Below are 22,351 nucleotides of genomic sequence, written 5' to 3'. Positions count from 1 at the left end.
CGAGGGAGGGGAGCTGTTGGGAGGAACGTGAGCTCGGTATCCTGCAGTGCCTGGATGCTTGGGGGTATTGACTATAATAAAGAATTGTTCTCTCGATAGAGCTCCTCCCCACATTTGAGAAACACCGTAAAATGAGAACATGTGTTACAATATCTAGGATAACACTTCTCAAACTTGCTCTCTGGTCTTATCCCCAAAGGATTTCTATACTGTCCAAGCTCTATATTTCTCTCAAACAAAATAAAAATTGTTAGGCTTTTCATATGGCCGAGAAAGGAACAGCCTACTAAAACGTGCCCCTATCTCCAAATAAGAATGACAAGGTTGGAGAGAGAGAAGGAAGAAAGATCTGGTGTACTGATGATGGGAGAATGGAAGTGGTGGGTGGGAGGCAGCTGTGGTTATGAGAATACAGGGCAAAATGAAGTGGCTGAAACTCTTCAGCCAAAAAGAGTTCATATTTTTGGAATTCCCGTGGAACTTTCCCCATCACAACACACGAGAAAAGTTATAAACTAGGTCCTTTCCATTATCATCTTTCAATCCCGTGACTAAAACATACTTCCATATTTACTTTCCATCTTGACTAGGGGTGACAATCACACAATCAAAGGTTTGTAACCTGTCACTTTCACCAACCCAGTTCACACAGAAGGATAACACGTACCATTCTGGATGCCTGTCTGGCAATTCGGTAAACAGTCCATCCATTGGAGACACTTTCGAGCTGCTGCTTAATTACTGCCTTTACTTCAGCGGATAGTGCTTTCTGACTTGCTACGAATATCACAGTGGCCAAACTCACCTAACGTTGAGAAAGAAGTAAGAAAAATAAGGAAGAAAACATGTAATTCTATCCAATGTCATAGATAACTTTAACCAAAAGGGAGAAGAATTAGAACCTACCAAAAAAGAACAAAATTTGTTTTCCTTTGACATTTATTAATTTTCCACTTCGAAGTCATTAAGCAATTTATCCCACTGCTCAGAGTATTGTTTGTAATCGCAAATAATCAGAAACAATGCCCATAAATACGGATTAGGAGATTATGGTATCACACAGTGAAATACCATATAGTAGTGAAAGGGGTAAACCAGAGATACCCTTATCTATTAGATGGCTCCCACCAAACAGGCAAAGAGACAACATGCAAAAGATTTCATGTAGCAAGATAACCTTTATATAAAGTTAAAAATATGAAAAGAATATTGTTTATTACTTAGGATATATACCAAGGTAGTAAATGTATAACATGCATGGGAACGATGAACACCAAATGCAGGACAGTGGTTAGCTCTGGGAGAAGGAAGAAGATACTATTAGGGAGGTACATAGGGAAGTACAATTCAACTGTACTGGTAAGATTTTTTTTCTTAAGCTAGGTGACGGATGCAAATGTTTTCATATTATTCCTTATGCTTTAATATTATGTTTCATAATTTAAAACTGTCTCACAGTAGTACTAACAAAAAAGGGACAAAGAACATTAGTTGAAAATGCTGCTTCAATAAAAAATAAACTTGGCTAACTGTGTCTTAGTATTCTGAAGCTGATATATACAAAGGTCCACATAAGCTGGGATAACTGTATGATGTCATTCCCATGGCTACTGCCACTTGGTCATCAAGGGTAACCTTTCCTGGTAGGAATGAAATGGGGGTAATCTTTTACACAATTTTCCCCGGAGGATTAAATATAAAATGAGCTTGAGTAAGAAATCTCATTACACTTTTCTCCAAGCCCTAAATTCAGATGACCACAATATGAAGCGGCCAACTTAAGGCTTACATCTCATTTATGCTTATTTAGAGCGAAGCCTACTCTCAGCCCTGGAGAACTTCCAACTACACGTTATTATATAGCTTCCCTGTCTTCTGTTTCTAAGCATGCACCTTTCCCAACCCCAGGACTATACTGAAACCTAAACAGGATTCTAAACAGCTACAGAGGTCCTGAATTGGAAAAGAGGAATTTGAGCTAATTTATGGTCACTGTTATCATTACGTCCTTAACTTACATTTTTGAAAGTACAAAATAGGATTTAGTTCATTACTGCTTTGCATTAGAAAGGAAAAAAAAAATATTTTCACTTTGTAATAAAACAAAAATATCAGACTGGAGGCTTGGCTACACTAAGCAACTTGACAGGGCTTGGGAAGAATGCAGTTTTAGATTTGAACTAAACAGAGCTTTGTAAATCAAAAGTGGAAATAGTCAAAAGCTCACAGTTCCAATTCTGTTCTGACTTCAGCAGACTCTTGGTCTTACATAATTAATCTAAGTAGAATCAAACAGTAACGTTGACTTCCTAAAGTAATTCCCACTACACCAGATCTATTCATCCCCAGCAGGTTCAAAAGGTGGCTCTTTACCAGAAGTTCCTGTTGCTTGTCTGTGGCTGACCGTCCGATCACCTTGTAGAGCTCCATGAGGTCCCCAAGCATTCCGTCGCCCAGCACTGGCAGCTGCATGGCAATGGCCGCCAGGCAATGGCACATCAGGATCCGCGCGGCATCCTGAGCACTGTGCAGCTGGGTCAACAAGGTCTCAACCACTGACTGGCTAAGATGAGGCCTGCCCTTGGCTAGCTTCACCATACAATTCAGAGCAATCTGCACATTGAATAGAAGATGGACCAGTTACATGCTGAAGGTATTAACTGAAGCTTTAAAGAAAAGAACTTCGTACAAGTGATTAGGAAATATCAAGGAAAAGGTTTTCTGTGGGCATAACATTTTCCTGCCTAAGAAACACACGGCATACTGAATCTTATTATCAGGATCTGAAAGTGAGCCATGTTTAAATGAGAGTAAGTCGGGACTGTATATTAACCACTCATTTCAATGTAGGCCTATTTAAAAAAAAGACTTGAGATGAAAATCACAACAAGGAAGAGGCCATATACGTGCCAAATGGGATATCACCATGCTGCACTTTCGTTACTTTTCAAAAACTGCTTCTGAAGTATGGTTTGTAAACTTCCCTATACCAGCATCACCCAGGATGCTAATGAAAATACAGATTTCCGAACCCCACCTGTCCCAAACTTAATAGATTAACTTTTTTTAGTATTTGGGTTACTAGGAGTTTAAAGTTCAAAAAAGGTGTCCTAAATGACACTGAGGCACACTGAAGTGGGAAGAGACTTCTAATTTTCTTTCTTTCTTACTTCTAACCTGAAATCCAAAAATCAATTGGCTTTAGAACTTCCATTCGGTCCAGTTAATGGCATCGACTAATATCCCAGCCACCAAAACCAGAAACCAGAAGTCCTCTCATTTTTATGTAGCCAAATGACTGCTACATTTAGTCATTTCCATTTTCGCCAAATCTTCAATATCCACCTCCTTTCCATTCTCTCTACCACAACATAAATCTCTTCCTAATTTCCATCTCTTGAAAGCATGGGCCCGTTAACCCACCTTCACACTACACCATGTAGCTTTCAGTACGTGTTAGGAAGACACAATGAGGTCTTCAGAACCAGACAGGTCCAAAGTTGAAGATCAGCCTGCCCTTGATCAGCTAGGTATCTTTCAACAAGTTATTTTATCTTTCTGAATCTTAATTTCCTCGTGAGCATTAAAGAGGGACAAATTTCACTAGATTGGTTTTTTGTAAAGAAAAAAATATATATACAAGTTGTCAACAAAGTATGGCACATAACAGACATATTTAAATAACAATAATAACTACAACAAATGTTACAGCATGTCCATTATTTTAGAAATTTTAATATTCCCTCAACTACCTTGAGAATCAAGACAAAGTTCCTTGGCATCAGGTCTGGTAACCTGCTTGACAGAGCAGATCTTCCAGATCTCCTAATTGTGTCATGTAGCCACAGGGGGCTATTCACCCATCTTCCAACATGAGAGGTAGATTGCTGTTTTCATAACTTCTATAACAGTCATCACTTGGATTCAAATGATCTTTCCTCAATACCGAAATTCTACCCCATCTTTCAAGGTTTAACTCACAAGACAGCTACTCGTTCAAATCTTCCCTAACATCCTTAGTTCAACTGAATCACTCTTAACTCTGTCCTCTCATTAGAACTGCACTTTGATTCGTACTACCAGGGAACTTAGTGCATTCTGTTTGGTATTATTGTCCCTTAGGTAAATGTCAGTGTGTTCTAGATGGGGAACTCCTCTAATACAGAGACCTTTCTTGACCATCTATGTATGTCCCATGGTGCTGAGGCCAGTGTTTTATTGACACCTACAACTGGTAAGAAAAGGATTTGGTTTGTTTTCTTTCTCTCTTTTTTAAAACTTTTATGTAAATGTATTGTGGCTCCAAAGGGATTCTGGGGATGAATCATTTGCCAAACACATTTTTATTTAACTAATATCTTCACTGTTCATCACTGTGACATACCTTTTCTTAACATTCTAAACTAAGTTATGACTTACTTCGAACTGAATCATAACTTAGACAAGCTGTCATTCTTATAATCTCTAATATCTACCTAATAGCCTTTTACTTCTATTAGCCCCACCTTTCTTAATTTTGTACCATCACAAATTGTATTTCATATTTCACTCCAATAAGAGTAGGCTCATTTCACATCTTAAAAGCCTTAAAAATCTCCAGTGTCATAATAAATTTTAAATATCTCTTTTAAAATCTCTTATCAGTGTTACCTCAGATTATAAACTTCTGTAAGTACAGGGGCTCTGCCTATTTAATTTTGCCTTACGTTGCCTAGGACCTTCATATGTATTTGCTTCAACTAAATAAACACTGTCAACTGAAGGCAAAATAGGCCAAAGTTTGGGTTTTTACTTTGTCTATTCTTTGGAATAACAATGGTCAAAGCGATAATTTTGAAAGTGAAGATCAAGGGCAAATTGTGTGTTTAAGCCAGAGTTGACAAACTACTGCCCTTTGGCCAACACCGGCTTGGTTTTGTAAATAAAGTTTTACTGCCGTACCACCACACTTTCTTTCTTCCCCTTATGCACACCATCCATGGCTGCTTTGTCCTATAACTGTAGAACTGAGTAGCTGTGACAAGAGTGTATAGCCTGCAAAACTTAAAATATTTACTATTTGGCCCTTTATAGAGACTGCCAATCCCTAGTTGAGGCAATAAAAACAGGCATTATATTAAAATAAATGATATTTTCACCTTTAACGTGGCTTGAGCACCTGGACTATCATCTTGACTACAAAGTACCAAAAGGGATTCCAGGCCAAAGACAGCATCTTGTTCCAGTGCCAAAAGGTCTAGAGGAAAAACACTAAGTTTTACAATGGTCAAATGGAGAAGATTAAATACACACACACACACACACACACACACACACACACACTTAGAAGAAAAAACATTAAGGACTGGAAGATACAGGAAACACTGTCATGTGTAAAGCTAACCTTCCTGAAAAAGTACATGCGCCATTACTTATGAAATGTAAAGGCTATCTTTAGACTTCCACTTTCCACTACTTTACTAATGATTATAAAAATATATGCATTACATCAAACTAAAAACTTTCTGCACAGCAAAGGAAACCATTAACAAAATGAAAAGGCATCCTGCTGAATGGGATAAAATATGTGCAAATCATGTATGTGGTAAGGGGTTAATATCCAAAATATATAAAGAACTCATATGCAGCAGCAAAAAACAAACTATCCGATTAAAAACTGGGTAGAGGACCTGAAAAATCATTTTTCTGAAGGACACATCCAGAGGGCCAACAAGTACACGAAAAGAGGCTCAACATCACCAATCATCAGGGAAATGTAAATCAAAACGACCATGAGAGATCGCCTCACACCTGTTAGAATGGCTACTGTCGAAAAGACAAGAAAGAACAAGCTGGTGAGGATGTGGAGAAAAAGGAACCCTTGTGCACTGCTGGTGAGAATGCATATTGATGCAACTGCTCTGGAAGGCAGCATGGAGGTTCTTCAGAAAACTGAAAACAGAACTAGTATATGATCCAGCAATTCCATTTCTGGATATTTACTCACAGAAAATAAAAATGATAACTCAAAAAGACATATGCACCTTCATGTTCGTTACAGCATTATTTATAACAGCCAAGATATGGAAACAACCAATAAGATGATGGATAAAGAAAATGTGGTATTGATACACAAAGGGTCATTATTCAGACACAAAAAGAAGGAAAACCTGACATTTGAGACAACATGGATCGATACTGAAGGCATAATGTTAAGTGAAATAAGTCAGACAGAAAAAGACATATGATCATATGATTTCACTTATACGTGGAATCTAAAACAAACAAATACACAAGCAAAAAGCAAACAAAAACCGAGCTCGTAAGTACAAAGAACAGACTGGTGGTTGCCAGAGGCAGGTGGTAGGTAAAAATGGGAGAAGAGAGTTGAAAGGTGCAAACCTCTAGCTATAAGATGAGTAAGTCATGGGATGTATTGTATAGCATGGTGAGTATAGTTAATAACGCTATATTGCATATTTGAAAGTTGTTAAAAGGGTAGATCTTAAAAATTCTCATCACAAGAAGAAAATTTTATAACTGTATATAGTGACTGACATTAAACAGACTAACTGTGGTGATCATTTCACAATATATGCAAATATCAAATCACTCTGTCATACACCTGAAACTAATATTTAAAAAAAGATATATATACCCACACTAAATCAAGAGCTAAAGCCGTAAAGGTATAAATAAAGCATAACTGAAACAGGGTCACCAGCTTCGCTGAGGAAAATACTAGGAACGGCAAACCATGTCTTCCTAACTAGACATAAATCTTTAATCTTCTTTCCTAACTGGACAGATTATGCTTGTCTATTTTCACCTACAAGGTAACTTTCTAATGAAAACTGCACCCCTTTTAGGAAGTAATGAAGATGCCACATAATCTTATTAATGTTATAAGCCAGACCACAAAGAACAAATTCCTTAAGATGTCTCATGTAATAGAGTACTACAGCATCTTTCCACTGCCATGGGGCTAAAATTTCTCTAGAAGTTCTAGAAAGTTCTGAATATATTAGTTAACCATATTTAGGTTAATATGTATGAGCTTTGAGAACGCACAGTTTTCTATGTTACATGGTAGAAAACACTCATAACTATTTAAAAAATAAAACAGGTTTAATTATTCAAATAAGAACAACATTTAAAGAACAATTTAAAGAAATGTTATCTGAATTAGTATAAGGCTTGACAAACAGTGTTAAGGCTACTGAAGGTCAGGATGCTAGAGAAAAAAAATAGGTACTAAGAATGAGCAGTGCTGACGTTTTGTGGGGCTAAGATTTCTATTTATGATCCTTAATAAAGATCAAAATAAACACTGTAATAGAAGAAATATCCAAAATGCATTTCTGGTTTTGAACACCAGCATGAACTTATTCAAGCCTTTATTTAGATCAAAGATGTTAGGAATATAATAAAATGTAAGCATTTTCTTTCTTTCTTTCTTTCTTTCTTTCTTTCTTTCTTTCCTTTCTTTTTCTTTTCTTTTCCTTTTTTTTTTTTTTTTTTCTGAGAGAGAGAAAGAGCTCCAGCAGGGAAGAGGGGCAGGGGGAGAGATCTAGAGTGAAACTTAACCAGGCTCTATGGTCCACAGAACCCCAAGTAGGGCTCAATCTCAGAACCCTGGGATTACGACCTGGGTCCAAATCAAGAGTCTGCCAACCACTTAACCAATTGAGCCACCCAGGCACCCCTAAGCATTTTCTATTCATATCTTAAATTATGCAAATCAGTTTAACTTTAAATACCCAGAGACAAATTCTATGCCAATTTAATTCATATTACTCTGTTAACTCATTTGCCCCTAGGTGAAAACTATTTGTTACTTAAGCCCCTTGTTAACTTAAAGTATTTTTTCCTAAATTTCTCAGGCTTTTGTACAGGTGAACAAACTGTCATACCACAGGGCAGTCATAAGCGATTCCTACCCACAGCACCATCCACGCAAAGTTCAGCACTGAGAGGAAATGGGCAATGCTCCATGAAACCTTTCAGTTTCACAATCTCAATCCCAAGGTCCTCATTTTCATATTTTTATTTTTCATGGGATTAAGTAGTCTTGAGAAAACCTGCTCTAAGAACACTTCAGGAGGCAACCAGTAGGTAAAAGCACAAGTGCTAAAAATAATAAGGGATTAAAAAACCAAAGACACATACACAATTCCACCAAAACTTCAATTTGAAAGTTTATACAGAGTATCAGTCCTGATCAAACTGACCTTTTTCTTGACAGGAGACAGTTATATTAGTTAGGACTCGCACTCCATGAGCTGCAATGCCCCTGTTGTTATGGTAACAGCATTCTTGGGCTAATCGGACCAAGTCAGAAGATCTGGGGGAAGAACCCACGTTTCCTAAACAAGAAGAGAAAAGCAGCACCGATTTAATTCACTCATATAGTCCAAAAGCAATTCAATGTCTAGGTTCATTTTTCTCATTTTCAAAGGAAAATTTCTACTCCATCTACTTCTACTCCATCATCAATGAAAACAATCATTCCTGCTTCTCCTGTCAAGGTACTTAGAACAGGTATATGCGATAGTCTGTAATGATTAGGATCTAAAATAATATAGGACTTTCCCACAAAAATATTAATAAAAACTGACTAAGGAGCACAGCAAAAGCCAAAACAACTAAAGATTGGTTCTGGGGAACCAATTGGTTCTCATTAAAATTAGGATGTCAATACAGGCTTCTAATCAGGTAAACCTGACCTTTAAGAGAGGAAAGAAAAAGAGAAGCAAAACTTTTAAAGTTTGATTTTCTTACCTCAATGGCTGGCATAGAGTTAAGGTTTACACAGAATTCATGATTTTAGAACTGGAAAGGATTCTGACATCACATAATTCGATGCTTTTTACAGAAGAAACTGAAGCCCAAAGATTTTAAGCATCTTGCCCCTGAGATCATAAAATCTGTTACTTATGTCCTACCCCTGTGCTTTATACCTTATGCTCTCTGCTGTAGATTGCAGTGACTTTTAAAATTCACACTTGAAATTCTGTAACGTAAAATCCGTTACTTATGTCCTACCCCTGTGCTTTATACCTCACGCTCTATGCTGTAGACTGCAGTCACCTTTAAAATTCACACTTGAAATTCTGTAACGTAAGGCTTATGTTGCAAATATTTTTACATACAGTAGAGAAGCTCTCAGGTATAAGTGAGTGAGCTTCAAGAAGATTAAAGCTTTTCAACTTTTTAGCAGTCTCTTGTTTCTGCCTTCCTTTTTCCATTCTTGCTTATTTTCCATGATTCCTATCAACTTCAACCTTGCCTCTCCTACCAAGGTTGATCATATCTTTTGAGGCTGAAGGGGGACATCATTACTACTTACAACAGGCATAAACCAAGACTACCTCAGGCAGTGTGGGACATATGTCGCCTTACTGATTCGCAGTTTAACATAAAAATACTAGCTCAGGTAAAGCCTCAGTGTTTTTAAAATATTTGAAAAGCTTTTCAAAACTATGGCACTTGTATTTCCTCCATTCTTTTTCTTTCCTATGTGATTTGGACAAAACAGACTCATTTATAAATTTACAGATGTGTTCTGCAACTTACATTTTTCCTTTTTTTCTATGAAGCGTCATCATAGGACATTTGGCAAAAAAACATAAAGATCCAAAAAAAAAAACCAAAAATCATCCCAAATCCCACAAATGAGTGTGGCATTATTTCATTAGCTTTCTAGAGTGTTTCCTTTAAATAAATTTTTTTCCCTTTACGCACATCAACACAATTTAAAAATTCACACATACTCATGATAAGTAGATAGTGGCCAATACTCTGCCTTTAAAATATAGTATTTTGTGGCATTTTTCTATGTTAACTGTTTCAGGGAAAATATTACTTTTAAATTTAATTTTTTTATTTACTTAGAAATTATTTGCTAAGATAAATCCAACTGGTTCAAAAGGTTCAACAAATATTAGAAAAATGTATAAAGTCAGTGAATGAGAAGTCTTCTTCATGCACCCAATGCTATCAGTTCCTTGTGTATCATTCCAGGCTCTATAAATTTGCAAGTGCACATATTTTGCTATTGCTTTCTCCTTTCATACACTTTTGCATCTTGCTTTTTCTTTAAACACTGTATCATGGAGATTATTCCATGCCATACATTCTTTTTAATAAATTACACTGACTTCTATTGCCGTTGTATAACATTATTTCTTTAATGCGGTCCCTACTGACGGATTTTTTTATGCTCTTACACCCCTGCTGATGGATAGTATTTTGCTATTACATATAATGATGCTATGAATACCCTTGTACATCTGTCATTTGTCAAATATGTGACTATACTAGTAGGATAAATTCCTAGAAGTGAAATTTCTGGCTCATTTATAATTTTGATGAGTATTTCCAAATCACCTATGCAGACTAATAATTCACAACCCATGAGCAATGAATGAGAGTCGTGGTTCACCCACACCCCTGCTATCAAACTTCTGAATCTATGCCAATCTGATGGACTGGTAAAGTATTTCAGTGTGGCTTTGTTTGGCATTCTTCTTAGGTATGTGCGACACTGAACATCTTACATGCTTACGAGCCATTTGTTAGTGATTTAGATGCAAAATTTAATTTTGTTTTACAAACTATCCTGCTTACGTTGAAAAAATCTAAGCAATGAAAACATACTTAAACATTTACCATTGCTTACGGGAATAGTCCAATTTTGTAAAATCCCTGACTTTTAATTTCCTATAAGCATTACCTAATGTGGTTATTTAAACCTTTTGCTTAATTCCATACAGAAACTGCAATTTAATAAAATTCAACATTCAATAAAAGGACAAAGCTCAAGAAGTGCTTGAATACTATAACCTGACAAAGCTTATACATGACTTTTAAAAAATAAAGAAAAAGAAAGTCATTTTACATCTAGGTCATTTAGTATAAAACTGCACCCTAAGTCAGAACTTTTGGGTTCTGGCCCAGGCTAAGGCTCTTTATAATGTGTGCCTTTGGACATATCACTGCAAATCTGTAAGCCTCGATTTTAATACTTATAAACTCCTCTGCATGTGCCTTACTTGAAAGGCTACTTGTACAGAAGCAATGAGACCTTGCATGGGAAGGCACTTGTAAGTTATAAGACACAATTAATACTCTGCTTACCACAGCTTTCTTCAGGTAGGATGTCGGTCAAGGATAGTAAGTATCAGCTGAGAAACTGAGACTGGCTGACTCATGTAGAAAAAGAACTTAGGGAAAGCATAATGGGCATGTGATTGTTGATAAAAAAGGCTGTAATAATACATCCCTTGCAGGCAAGCCCCTTTGCAATGCAATTTTCTAATTCCTTGCCTCAAGAGGTGTTTATTTCTCCACTTATTTAGACTTGGCTGTGTGACTTGCCCTGGCTACCGAGACATGAAGAAACATGTGCAAGCGCAACGCGAAGAAGTGCTTATGTGCTGGTGGCCTGCCTCCTTTTGGCTGCTGTGAGGACCCTGAGGACACGATGTTAACAAAGCTAAGCTGGCCTGCTGAGAGTCCCATGCAGGAGAACCATGGTGCCTCTGCTGAAAGCCTTTCACGCTCCAGCTGGTGAATGAGACTACCTTAGACCGTCCAGTCTGGTCCAGGTTCCAGAGGACTGCAGTTTTCTGAGTAAAAGCCAATCAAAATTGCTGATATACAGAATCAGAGCAAACACGATGGTTTTAAGCCACTAAGTTTTGAGGTGATTTATTTTGTAGCAATGGATAACTGACATAGAAATACCTCACAGAATGGGGCGCTTGGGTGGCTCAGTCAGTTGGGCGTCTGACTGAGGCTCAAGGTCATGATCTCACGGTCTGTGAGTTTGAGCCCCATGTCGGGCTCTGTGCTGACAGCTCATGGCTTGGAACCTGCTTCTGATTCTGTGTCTCCCTCGCTCTCTACCCCTCCCCCAGTCACGCTCTATCTCTGACTCTCTCAAAAATAAACAAACATTAAAAAGAAAACTTTTTTAAAAAGAAATACCTCACAGAGTTACTGGAAAGGCTAGAAAACTAAGCTTAGAAAATAGGAAACAGGCAAGGCTAGAGACCAACCAAGATCACTGCCCAAATCATGCGCAGAATGAGTTCAGTGAAGATATTGCCACCACTGGCACTGATTCCTCAATGTCACAACTTACACTGCTGCCAAAGGGACCATGCATGACACAGCAAACGCCCACTGCCTACGGCAGATCCTAGAAACTGGTTGTGGCCGTGGTCACCGCTGTATCACTAGTATGTATTCTCCCACTTCCCAACTTTTTTTTTTTTAATTTTTTTAAATGTTTATTTAATTTTGAGAGACAGAGGCAGAGACAGAGCACAAGTAGGGGAGGGGGAGGAGGGAGACAGAGAGAGAGAGAGAGAGAGAGAGAGAGAGAGAGAGAGAACGAACCCGAAGCAGGCTCCAGGCTCTGAGCGGTCCGCACAAAGCCCAATGGGGGGCTCGAACCCACGAACTATGAGATCATGACCTGAGCTAAAGTCAGGTGTTTAACTGACTGAGCCACCCAAGCACCCCAATAAAGGCATTCTGAAGTTAAATCATCTGGAATAGGCAACTAGGAAATCATTATTGAACTGGGGTAAAGTTTTATTTTAATCATTTTCCAGAGGGATGACATATACCTAAAAGAGGGCATGTGACATTTGCTTTTAAACATCACCACCATTTGGCCTTTGAAATGTACTTAAATCCAAAGGGCACTTTGAGTCAGAGGCATACAGAAGCAAACAAGCTATGTTAAGTATCTGCAAAAATACTGTTTCACCTACATATAATTCAAAACAGGGCAAATCTAGAAAACCAATATCCTTGAATTATAATCAAAGGTGCAAGATTTTATGACAACAGACATTAGTTAAGAAATCCTTTTCAAATCAATCACTAGCATATAACAGAGTATGAGATTGGAACCGTCCTGGATTCTAAGGCTTTACAGAAGAAGCAACATGACCCATCAGCATGAAAAAGGGATTACCACATTGTCCGTATGCTCTCCCCTGTCTTCGCCTTACCTGAAGCTATGCTGAAGTAATGTTTGATGGCAATGGTCCCTGACAGTGTGGAAAGGACAGACAACATCCCAAGTTTCAGGCTGTCATAAGGAGTCTGGAGGGCACATTCACAGAGTGCCTGAAATACAGAGGAGCAAAGAACGCAGAAGTTGAAATGCCAATATACTTTAAAATTGTCTAGTTGTTTTAAATGTCCTAGCTTTTAGAAAAATTGTATCTTTCCACCCCCCATGATAAAAACTTAAGTCAAACTGCCACAGCCAAGAGGACCCTAAGGAAACATGTTAGCTAAATATAATGTAGTTTCCTAGATGGGCTCCTGGAACAGAAAAAGGACACCAAGTAACAACTAAAGGAACCAGAATAAGGAATGAACTTTGATTAATAATAATAATGTATCAGGGCGCCTGGGTGGCTCAGTCGGTTGAGCGTCCGACTTCGGCTCAGGTCACGATCTCACGGTACGTGAGTTCGAGCCCCGCGTCGGGCTCTGGGCTGACGGCTCAGAGCCTGGAGCCTGCTTCTGATTCTGTGTCTCCCTCTCTCTCTGCCCCTCCCCCGTTCATGCTCTGTCTCTCTCTGTCTCAAAAATAAATAAACGTTAAAAAAAAATTTTAAAAAATTAAAAAAAAATAATGTATCAACAGTTTATTAATTTTAACAAATGTGCCATACTAATGTTAATTACCAATAATAGGGGTTAACTGGATGTGGGGTGTGTGGCGATCCTCTGTATTGTCTTTCCCATTTTTCTGTAAATCTACACCTATTATGAAGAATAAAGTCTATTTAAAAAAAAAGGTCATCATGACTGATTTTTTATTAAGCCCAGTGTATAAATTACGTACTATTTAGTCCTCCTCACAAGCAGAACCTCTACCACACTCTGCTTACTTGAGAGATACCTATGTTAGTTCATGTATGTATATTTAAAAAAAAATAGAATGTGGCAATTCTATCTACTATACAAGTGAATGAGCTATCTCTTCTCCATTTCGGGTCATCTACTCTATGCCTAAGATGATCTGAAGAATTACGAAAAAGAAGATGCTTTTCTTTCAGCACAGTCAGCTATAAATATAAGCTTATACTACAGGGACTCCTGCCTCATCCTGTATATTTACTCTTGGGACATGTCTTGTAAGTAGTCAAATAACTGCCCTGCTAAATTCAACTAATTCCCATTCTCCAACAAGGGCAAAGGTTCAGAAAATGGCAAAACTTAAAGACCAGGGGAAAAATAAAAAATAAAATTCCAGAAAGGGTTAATAAACTTTACAAAATATAAAATAAACTTAGTATGTCCCAGATAAAAATATCAAAATCTTGGGAATGGGGAGATTTAGATCTGTTTCTAAAGATAATATGGAAAAATAAAAATCAGAAAATATCCAGAAAAATTCTGATAAAGTATAATGACGGACAAAAATAAGCCCTACCAAATATAAAATGTATAATAAACCTGTAGAAGTCAAAGTTTTTCATACTCATGGACAGAGAAATCAATCAGAGAGAACTGGTCCCAGAAATGGATTCAAATACACATAGAATTTAATATACGATAATGGCATTTCAAATCAGAGGGGCTTTTAAATCAACAGTTCAAGGACAACGGGCGAGTCATTTGGGTAAGATAAAACTAAACTCTTGTTTCTTTTTTGTCACAAATAAAAACCAAAACTGTAAAAACTACTAAGGGATCAACATGGGAAAAGAAAAAGTAAAAAGATAATTGACAAACCTGGAAAAAAAAATATTCCCATCATGTAAGGTCAATGAAGGCCCAATAACCTTAATATATAAAAAGTTCTTACTAATAAATAGACAACCCAATAGAAAAATGAGTAGTTCACAGATAGTATTTATACAAAATGGATTTTGTATACAAAATGGCTTTTAAATAAATATAAGAAGTTAAACCTCACTCATAATTTGAAAAATTTAAATTAAGAGACTTTTTTTCACCAGATTAGACAAGTTTAATAAAATACAATACTGAAAACAGTGTGGGATACAGGTGTTCTCATGCATTGCTGATAGAATGGTAAAATGGCGTAAACTTCACTGGTGGGTAAGTGGCATTAAATATAAAAATTTTAAATGTACATATCATTGGACCCAAGGACTCCTTTTTTAGAAATGGTACATTCATAAAGGTGATTTTTTTTTTTTAAACCAACTAGTCAATGTAGCAATGTAATCAGTAACAGTAAAAGTACTAAAAACAACTCTAATGTCCGTCCGTCCGTGGGACTGGAAATATAAAGGGAGTATCACACAGCTGGTAAAAGAACGCAGTAGATCTAAGTGCTAACATGAGATGTTTCCCAAGATGTACTATTGATAAAAGGTTCAGAACATGTATATACTGTATTTCCATTTTCGTACAGAAAGAAGACGGGACATACACATGCTTGCATATGGATGACAAATGACAAAATTCAGACGGATATGTAAGAAAATAGTAACGCTGACCACCTCTGTGGGCAAGGGCTGGGGGAAGAGATGATTTGTATCTCATTCACTGTGCACTTTGAACTCTGAATTTTTTATCATGTGCACATGTACTTTTTCAACTGAAACAAAAACCCAGTTAATAAGAAAAGCAGCAGCAGCAGAAGCAAATAATCCCAGGAGAAATGCAAATGGACTTGAAAGATAAAGTAGTTTCTGGTCATGGAAGGGAAGACTGTGATTAAGATGAAGCAAACAAGAACTGTGGCAATTAGATCTGAATATGGAGTATTTATTTGTGACCTATGAGGAGGTATGACCAAAAGAGATGAAGGCTAAGAGAGAGAAACACTGCATAAGGAAGATTAGGTCAGATTAAGGATGACGTTGAAAGTTAGGCAGAGTAATTTAGACTTAATGAGAAAGGTAAAAGGAAGCCACTGGAGAGGAATAACTTATCAAAAGCATTAGGGAAGATTATACTGGCAATGATAAACACAGTTGAGAGCCAAGGAGCCAACCTACAGACTATGGCAGTAATCCAGGCAGGTGGTGATGGACAATAGCCTGAACCACAGCTTGGTGGTGGGAATGGAGAGTGGAGTGTGAATATGAAAGACGTTTTGAAACAGATTATGTATGAGGGAATCAACAAGGACTCAATGACTACTACAAAATTTCAAACCTGATGACAAGAGCATGTTGATTCCATTTTTGAAGATTGAGAATTTACAGGAATAAGCTAATTTCAGAGGAAAGACGGAAATAGGAAGAGATATGAAGTCCAAGGAGAAATATCTACCAAGCATTTGGAATCTGACAAGAAACAGATTTTTAACTGGAAGATTCACACTGGAATTCTGGCCCTGCCACTTACCATCTCTGTGATCTGAGCCAATTACTGAAATCTTTGAGTCTCAACTTCTTTGTCTGCAAAATGGGGGTAAAGATGTATACCAAATTGCTTTCATGTAAAACATCTCTGGAAAAACATACAAGAAATTAGGCATTGGTTGCCATTGGGCAAAGGAGCTGAGGGGATGGCAGAAGAGTAAGTGGGAAATATTTTACATATATATATAGATAATACATATATATATATATATATACACGTGTGTGTATATATCTATATCTATATATCTATATCTATGGATCCTTTTGCAGCTTTTGAATTTTCACACACGAATGTATTGGCATAAAAAGAAATAAATGTTAAAATAAAAGGGGGGTGATGTTTATTGTCTATAATAACAGAAAGTCCAAGAATTCTGTAAGCTCTACAAGCTATGATGCTGGAGAGTAGTTCAGCTCCAGGAGAAGGACTAGAATGCCCAGGCTGATGTGAAGGGGAGCAGTCAGACTGGCACAAAATAAGTGGGAGGAAGCACCCAGCTTCAACTCAACCCAAAGACTCAACTCCAAAGAAAAGGAGGGGTGAAGAATGCAAAGATGATACAGTTTCAAGGGTGGAAAAACTGAGTGAGGGCAGTTCAGTGCAAAGAAGCCAAGAGAAGGGGCAGGCTGAAGGGGCCATGACGAAGGCAGAAAAGCCTCCGGATTTAGCATTAAGAACACTGGCGACGTTTTTAAGTGCCTAAGCAGAAGCAATAGGGAAACATCTAAATGCAAGTGTATGAAAGAAAGAGTGAAGGATTAAGAAATAAGAGAAGACACAGACGCTGTTTTGAAGTACAGAAGAAAGCAGTTTTTAAAAAAGTGATTGTGGTTAGGTAATACCACAGTCTTTTTTTATTTATTCAAATACTTAAGCCATTTCCACTTATCTATGTCTTATTCCCTAAACTGTCCTGCCTTGTGCTATTAACTTACTTGTGCTTAAGAATAAAACCCTCAGCCAAATAGCCCCAGAAGTTAAGGATTATGTCTTATATTTCTATGTATTAAAAATTATGCCTTGTAGAGTGCTCTGTGTATTAGGAGACATTTAACCTTTCGGGACGATCAAGAAGGCATATGTGAGACATTTATGAAAACGATATTAATGATTTTTAAAAAGCAAGAAGAATTTTACCATTTAAAAAATTGAGGGAAAATATTAGAAAATTAATGTTATCTTCTAATTTCTGTCATTCAGCACAGTACTGGGTACTAAAATGCTCCCAGTAAATACATACTGATTTCAAGGTTCATTAATTCAGATCAGTAAGCTTAACAGAGCACATCACGAAGTTCCCCAGGGATGGCACATCAATCCTATGTCAGTGATGAAGTCTGGCTCAAGTTTCGGTTCCAAGGACATAGCCTATTACAAACTGTTCTTACCAGGGCCATTTTCACATTGACAAAAAGGAAAACTAACTCTTCAAACAGAGCGCCCTTTCTCACTCACCACGACAATCTTCTTCACTATTTGGTCTGAATTTCTCTCTCTAGGCTGGCTTACCTCACTTCTCAACTGAAGCTCTGTCCTGAATTACCGTTTTCTGGGTCAGTTCCTAAATAGGGGCTTCTCCTCTACCCTAGAATGGGACTGGCCACCAGGGATGTGTTCCAGAAAAGCATGGCAAAAATTTTATAATCTTTAAGGTACAGAAAAACATTATGTTTCAAAGTACTCTGCCAGAGACATAATCTCTCAAAATGTCTCCATTCTACTAACCACAAAGAAAAAGATGTAAAAGAACTAATTCTCAGGCTTAACTTATCATTCCTCCTAGTATCAGATAAGGTACAAATCAGAGCTCTCAGGAGATATAAAACCAAAAATAAAATTATGTCTTTGAAAATATCCAGAATAATCTTTTGCTTCGTAACAGACAGGTTGTATAAATCAACTTCTTCAGATAAGATTATAACATCAAAATAAGTGTAAGCTATTAACACAAATTAACACCAACTAAAATGGATATTTATATTAGCAAGCATACAAAATCCAAACAAAAATATAAACACATGAAAAAATATTTTTGTTCTTATGAAATTAATTCTGTTTTTGGCTATTTTAATAAAAATACACTATATTAGGCCTTCATTTTGTGTTTTTAAAACATTTAGAATGAAAGGATTTCCTTTAAATCTGGAATATATGATTCCATATGTTAATTATAATACCTACCATCACACCAGCAAAAGTAGCAATGAAACAGACACAATCACTCTTGAAGTACCAAAACCCAAAAATTAATCAGTGGTGGATGCGACTGGATGAGAGGCAGGAAAAAAGGAGGGAGGGAAGGGGGGGAAGAAGGAAGCCCTAGAAAAAATATAATTACTCTTGGTAATTGGGAGTAAAACTCAAATTTGAAACCAACAAATATCATTATCACTGTTTTCCTCTGTTCTATTTCAATATTTTCAAAAATATATCTAGGCTGTGAGGTAGTGATTATTTGACCATATCTATTTAATTAAGATCAATATGCTCAGGTTTCAGGCACAGGAAAAAATTCTTTGTGAGAGAAACAAATATTAAAAAATACATATTTTCAATTAAAATTAATCAAAGAAAAAAGTTAGTTAATCAAAGAAAAAAGAAAGATAAATCAGAATTAAAAACTCAAGGGAAGATGTGGTAAAATGAAGAAATACTAGCAAGCTGTGAAATCAACAAACTAGTTAACATTTAAGTGACTGTTCATGTGGCTGTGAAGTTCAGTGCATATATTATGAAAAAACTTATTACAAAAAAAAAACCCACTGTATAGCATTAAAAAAAAAAAAGATTGATCATTAAATTCCAGATTATTTTAATAAGATATAGGAAAGAGTGAAGGGGAGGAAAAAAGAGAATTCAAGTCTGCTAAAATTTGCAACATTTCAATGACCACACTTTTCATTCTTAACAGACACACATGTTCTTACATTAATATATGCTGAGTACAGATATAAGTAAAAACAAATGTTTAATTAGCATCTAAAAATCTTTTTAATTCACTAGAACATAAAGGAATAAAGAAAACAATCAAAGTAACAAAGGAAAGTAATGGAGAAAGGAAACAAGAAAGAATGTATAAGAACAATAGGAAGATGGGGAAAGTAAGCAAAAACATGAGGTATATCAATAAATGCAAATAATTTATATTACACTATTTAAAAAGACTCAGATTAAGTCTAAAGAGGTAAATTTAACTATGTGCTATTTATAAGGATTAAACCCAAATGACGGAGAAAAGTCAATAATAAAATTGACAGACTAATGAATACATGCAAAGAAAAACAAGTAGCAATGTTAATGATATATAAAGAATCAGAGACAAAAAGCTTTAATGTTTTATTTATTTTTGAGAGACAGGGACAGACAGAGCATGAGCAGGGGAGGGGCAGAGAGAGAGGGAGACATAGAATCCAAAGTAGGCTCCAAGCTCTGAGCTGTCAGCACAGAGCCCCATGCGGGGCTCAAACTCACAAACTGTGAGATCAGGCCCTGAGCTGAAGTCAGACACCTAACCAACTGAGCCACCCAGGAGCCCCTAGAGGCAAAAAGCTTTAAATAAGATAGAGGATCCCTTTACATTAATAAGTTCTATTTGTGCAATAAGAGCATTAAGATAAAAAAAATTCTTTTGTTACCATTTATTTACTTTTAAAGAGAGAGAGTGAGAGTGCACACGTGAGCAGGGAAGGGGCAGAGAGAGGGGGAGACCCAAAATCCAAAGCAGGCTCCAGGCTCTGAGCTGTCAGCACAGAGCCCAACGCGGGGCTTGAACTCACAGACCATGAGATCATGACCTGAGCTGAAGTCGGACACTCAACAGTCTGAGCCACCCAGGCGCCCCTAAGATTTTTAAATTAAAATACAAATGGGTGTGAGAAGAGAATAAATATCAAAACTCCATAGATGAAAAGAAAAAAAAAAATAATTTAAGATGGTATACTTGAGTACTATCAATAAAGTAGATTCAATATAGCTTTATACTAAAACGCTATATTAGTAATATATATAGTATGTAGTATACATATACAATATGTAACATTACATGTAATATGTAATATTAACGCAATACATATATATAACACGTAACATTATATACTATATATTTGTCTACATATTTTACTACATATAACATATCTGGTATAATTAATATAGAAAATATACCTTCTTTTTAAATCCTTTGAACTACAGTTGACACAGGGGTGAGGGTGCTGACTCCCTACACAGTAGAACATGGTAGTCTGACAGATCTATATATAAAATCCATGTATAAGTGGACCCATGCAGTTCAAACACATGTTGTTCAATGGTCAACCATATTTATAAAAAGTGATCCTACACTGGGTCTCAAAGAAACTTTAAAATTAGACATTAATAACAGAAGGTTGGCAACAACAAAAATTCCATGAATACAAAAAACTGATAACTTCAAAAACAGAAACTTCCAGTTATAAGATCAGTTGGTATCAGGTGTGGAACATACAACATGACTACAGTCATCACTGCTGTGTGATGTATATGAAAATTGTTAAGAGAGTAAAGCGTAAGAGCTCTCATCGTAAGAAAACTTTTTTCTATTGTTCCTGCATGAGATGACGGACACTAAGTAAACTTACTTCGGTCATTATTTCACAATAAATGTAAGTGAAAGCATGCTGCACGCCTTCAACTTATACAGTGATGTGTGTCAAGTGTATCTCAATAAAACCGGAAAAAAACAATATGAATAAAGAAAAAAATTAATTTCAGGGTCACAGAAGAAATCAAAATTGCTCTCTTGGAAATCTAAGAAAACAATCATTTATAATACCACCAAAACCCACGAACTACTTAGGAATAAATCTAACAGAATGTTACAAGATTTGGATGCTTTAAACTAAGAACTGCTGATGATAAACTAAAACCTAAATAAACAGAGAGAGATATTTTGTTCGTGGATCAGAAAACTCAATACTATTAAGATGTCAGCTCTTTTCAAACTGATTTATAGATGCAAATACCAATCAAAATCCTAGCAAGGTTTTTTGCAGAGACTGACAAATTGATTCTAAATTTTATATGAAAAGGCAAAGGACCTAGAACACCGAAAATAATTTTGATACATACAAAGGTAGAGGACTCACACCACCTGATTCCAAGACTTACTATAAAGGTACAGTAATCAAGATAGTGTGCTATTGGGGTGCCTGGCTGGCTCAGTCGGAAGAGCCTGGGACTCTTGCTCTCAGGGTCGTGAGTTGGAGCCCCACATTAGGTGTAGAGATTACTTAAATAAATAAAACTAAAAAAAAACCCCAAGACAGTGTGCTATTCATTTAAGGATAGACACATAGATCAAAGAAACAGAACCCAGAAACAGACTTATGTCAACATGGTAAAAGAATTTTTAACAAAGATGCTAAGGTAAGCCAATGAAGAAAGGACAGTCTTTTCAACAAAAGGTGTGGGATGATTGCCTATCTAAATGCATATCAATCCCTACCTTGTACCTGAGTAGACAACAGTCAACTCAAAATGGATCACACAGAGCTAAATATAAAACCACAGTTATAAAACTTCTAGAAAAAAACACAGGGCAAAATCTCTGTGACCTTGGATCAGGTAAAGATTTCCTAGATAAAACAAAAAACACAACCTAAAAAAGTGAAAAAAAAATTGATAAACTAAATTTCATCAAAGTAAATAACTTCTACTCTCTAGAAGATACTGTAAAGACACATACTGGCAGGAAATACTTGTAAAATACATATCTGATCAAGTATCTGTATTCAGAATATATAAAAACCTCAGTAACAAGAACACCATCTTTAAAAAATGCATAAAAGATTAAAATAGGTACTTCACCAAAGAGATATAGATGACAAGCCTGTAAGATACTCATCATTAGTCATTAGGAAAATGCAAATTAAAACCATGATGCGATACCACTGCATACCTAATAAAATGGCTAAAATTACAAAGCCCTATGATAGCTAGCAAAGATAGAGTGCTATCAAAG

The 22,351-nt window shown here is 36.5% G+C and overlaps 1 protein-coding gene across 1 annotated transcript in view; it reads right to left on the bottom strand.

Annotated features, from left to right (window-relative positions):
• Positions 1-22,351, bottom strand: part of INTS7 (integrator complex subunit 7) — a 92,422-nt gene that overhangs the window by 29,732 nt on the left and 40,339 nt on the right. The window contains exons 8-12 of the mRNA XM_042924937.1: positions 13,008-13,125; positions 8,211-8,345; positions 5,139-5,236; positions 2,374-2,613; positions 668-805 (exon numbers count right to left, since the gene is read on the bottom strand). Of these exons, the coding sequence (XP_042780871.1) occupies positions 668-805; positions 2,374-2,613; positions 5,139-5,236; positions 8,211-8,345; positions 13,008-13,125 (729 nt within the window). The remainder of the gene's footprint in view (positions 1-667; positions 806-2,373; positions 2,614-5,138; positions 5,237-8,210; positions 8,346-13,007; positions 13,126-22,351) is intronic.

The sequence above is a fragment of the Panthera leo genome, chromosome F3 (genome assembly GCF_018350215.1).
Source record: "Panthera leo isolate Ple1 chromosome F3, P.leo_Ple1_pat1.1, whole genome shotgun sequence".
Lineage (NCBI taxonomy): Eukaryota > Metazoa > Chordata > Mammalia > Carnivora > Felidae > Panthera > Panthera leo.
This window is presented reverse-complemented; position numbering and strand designations above follow the sequence as displayed.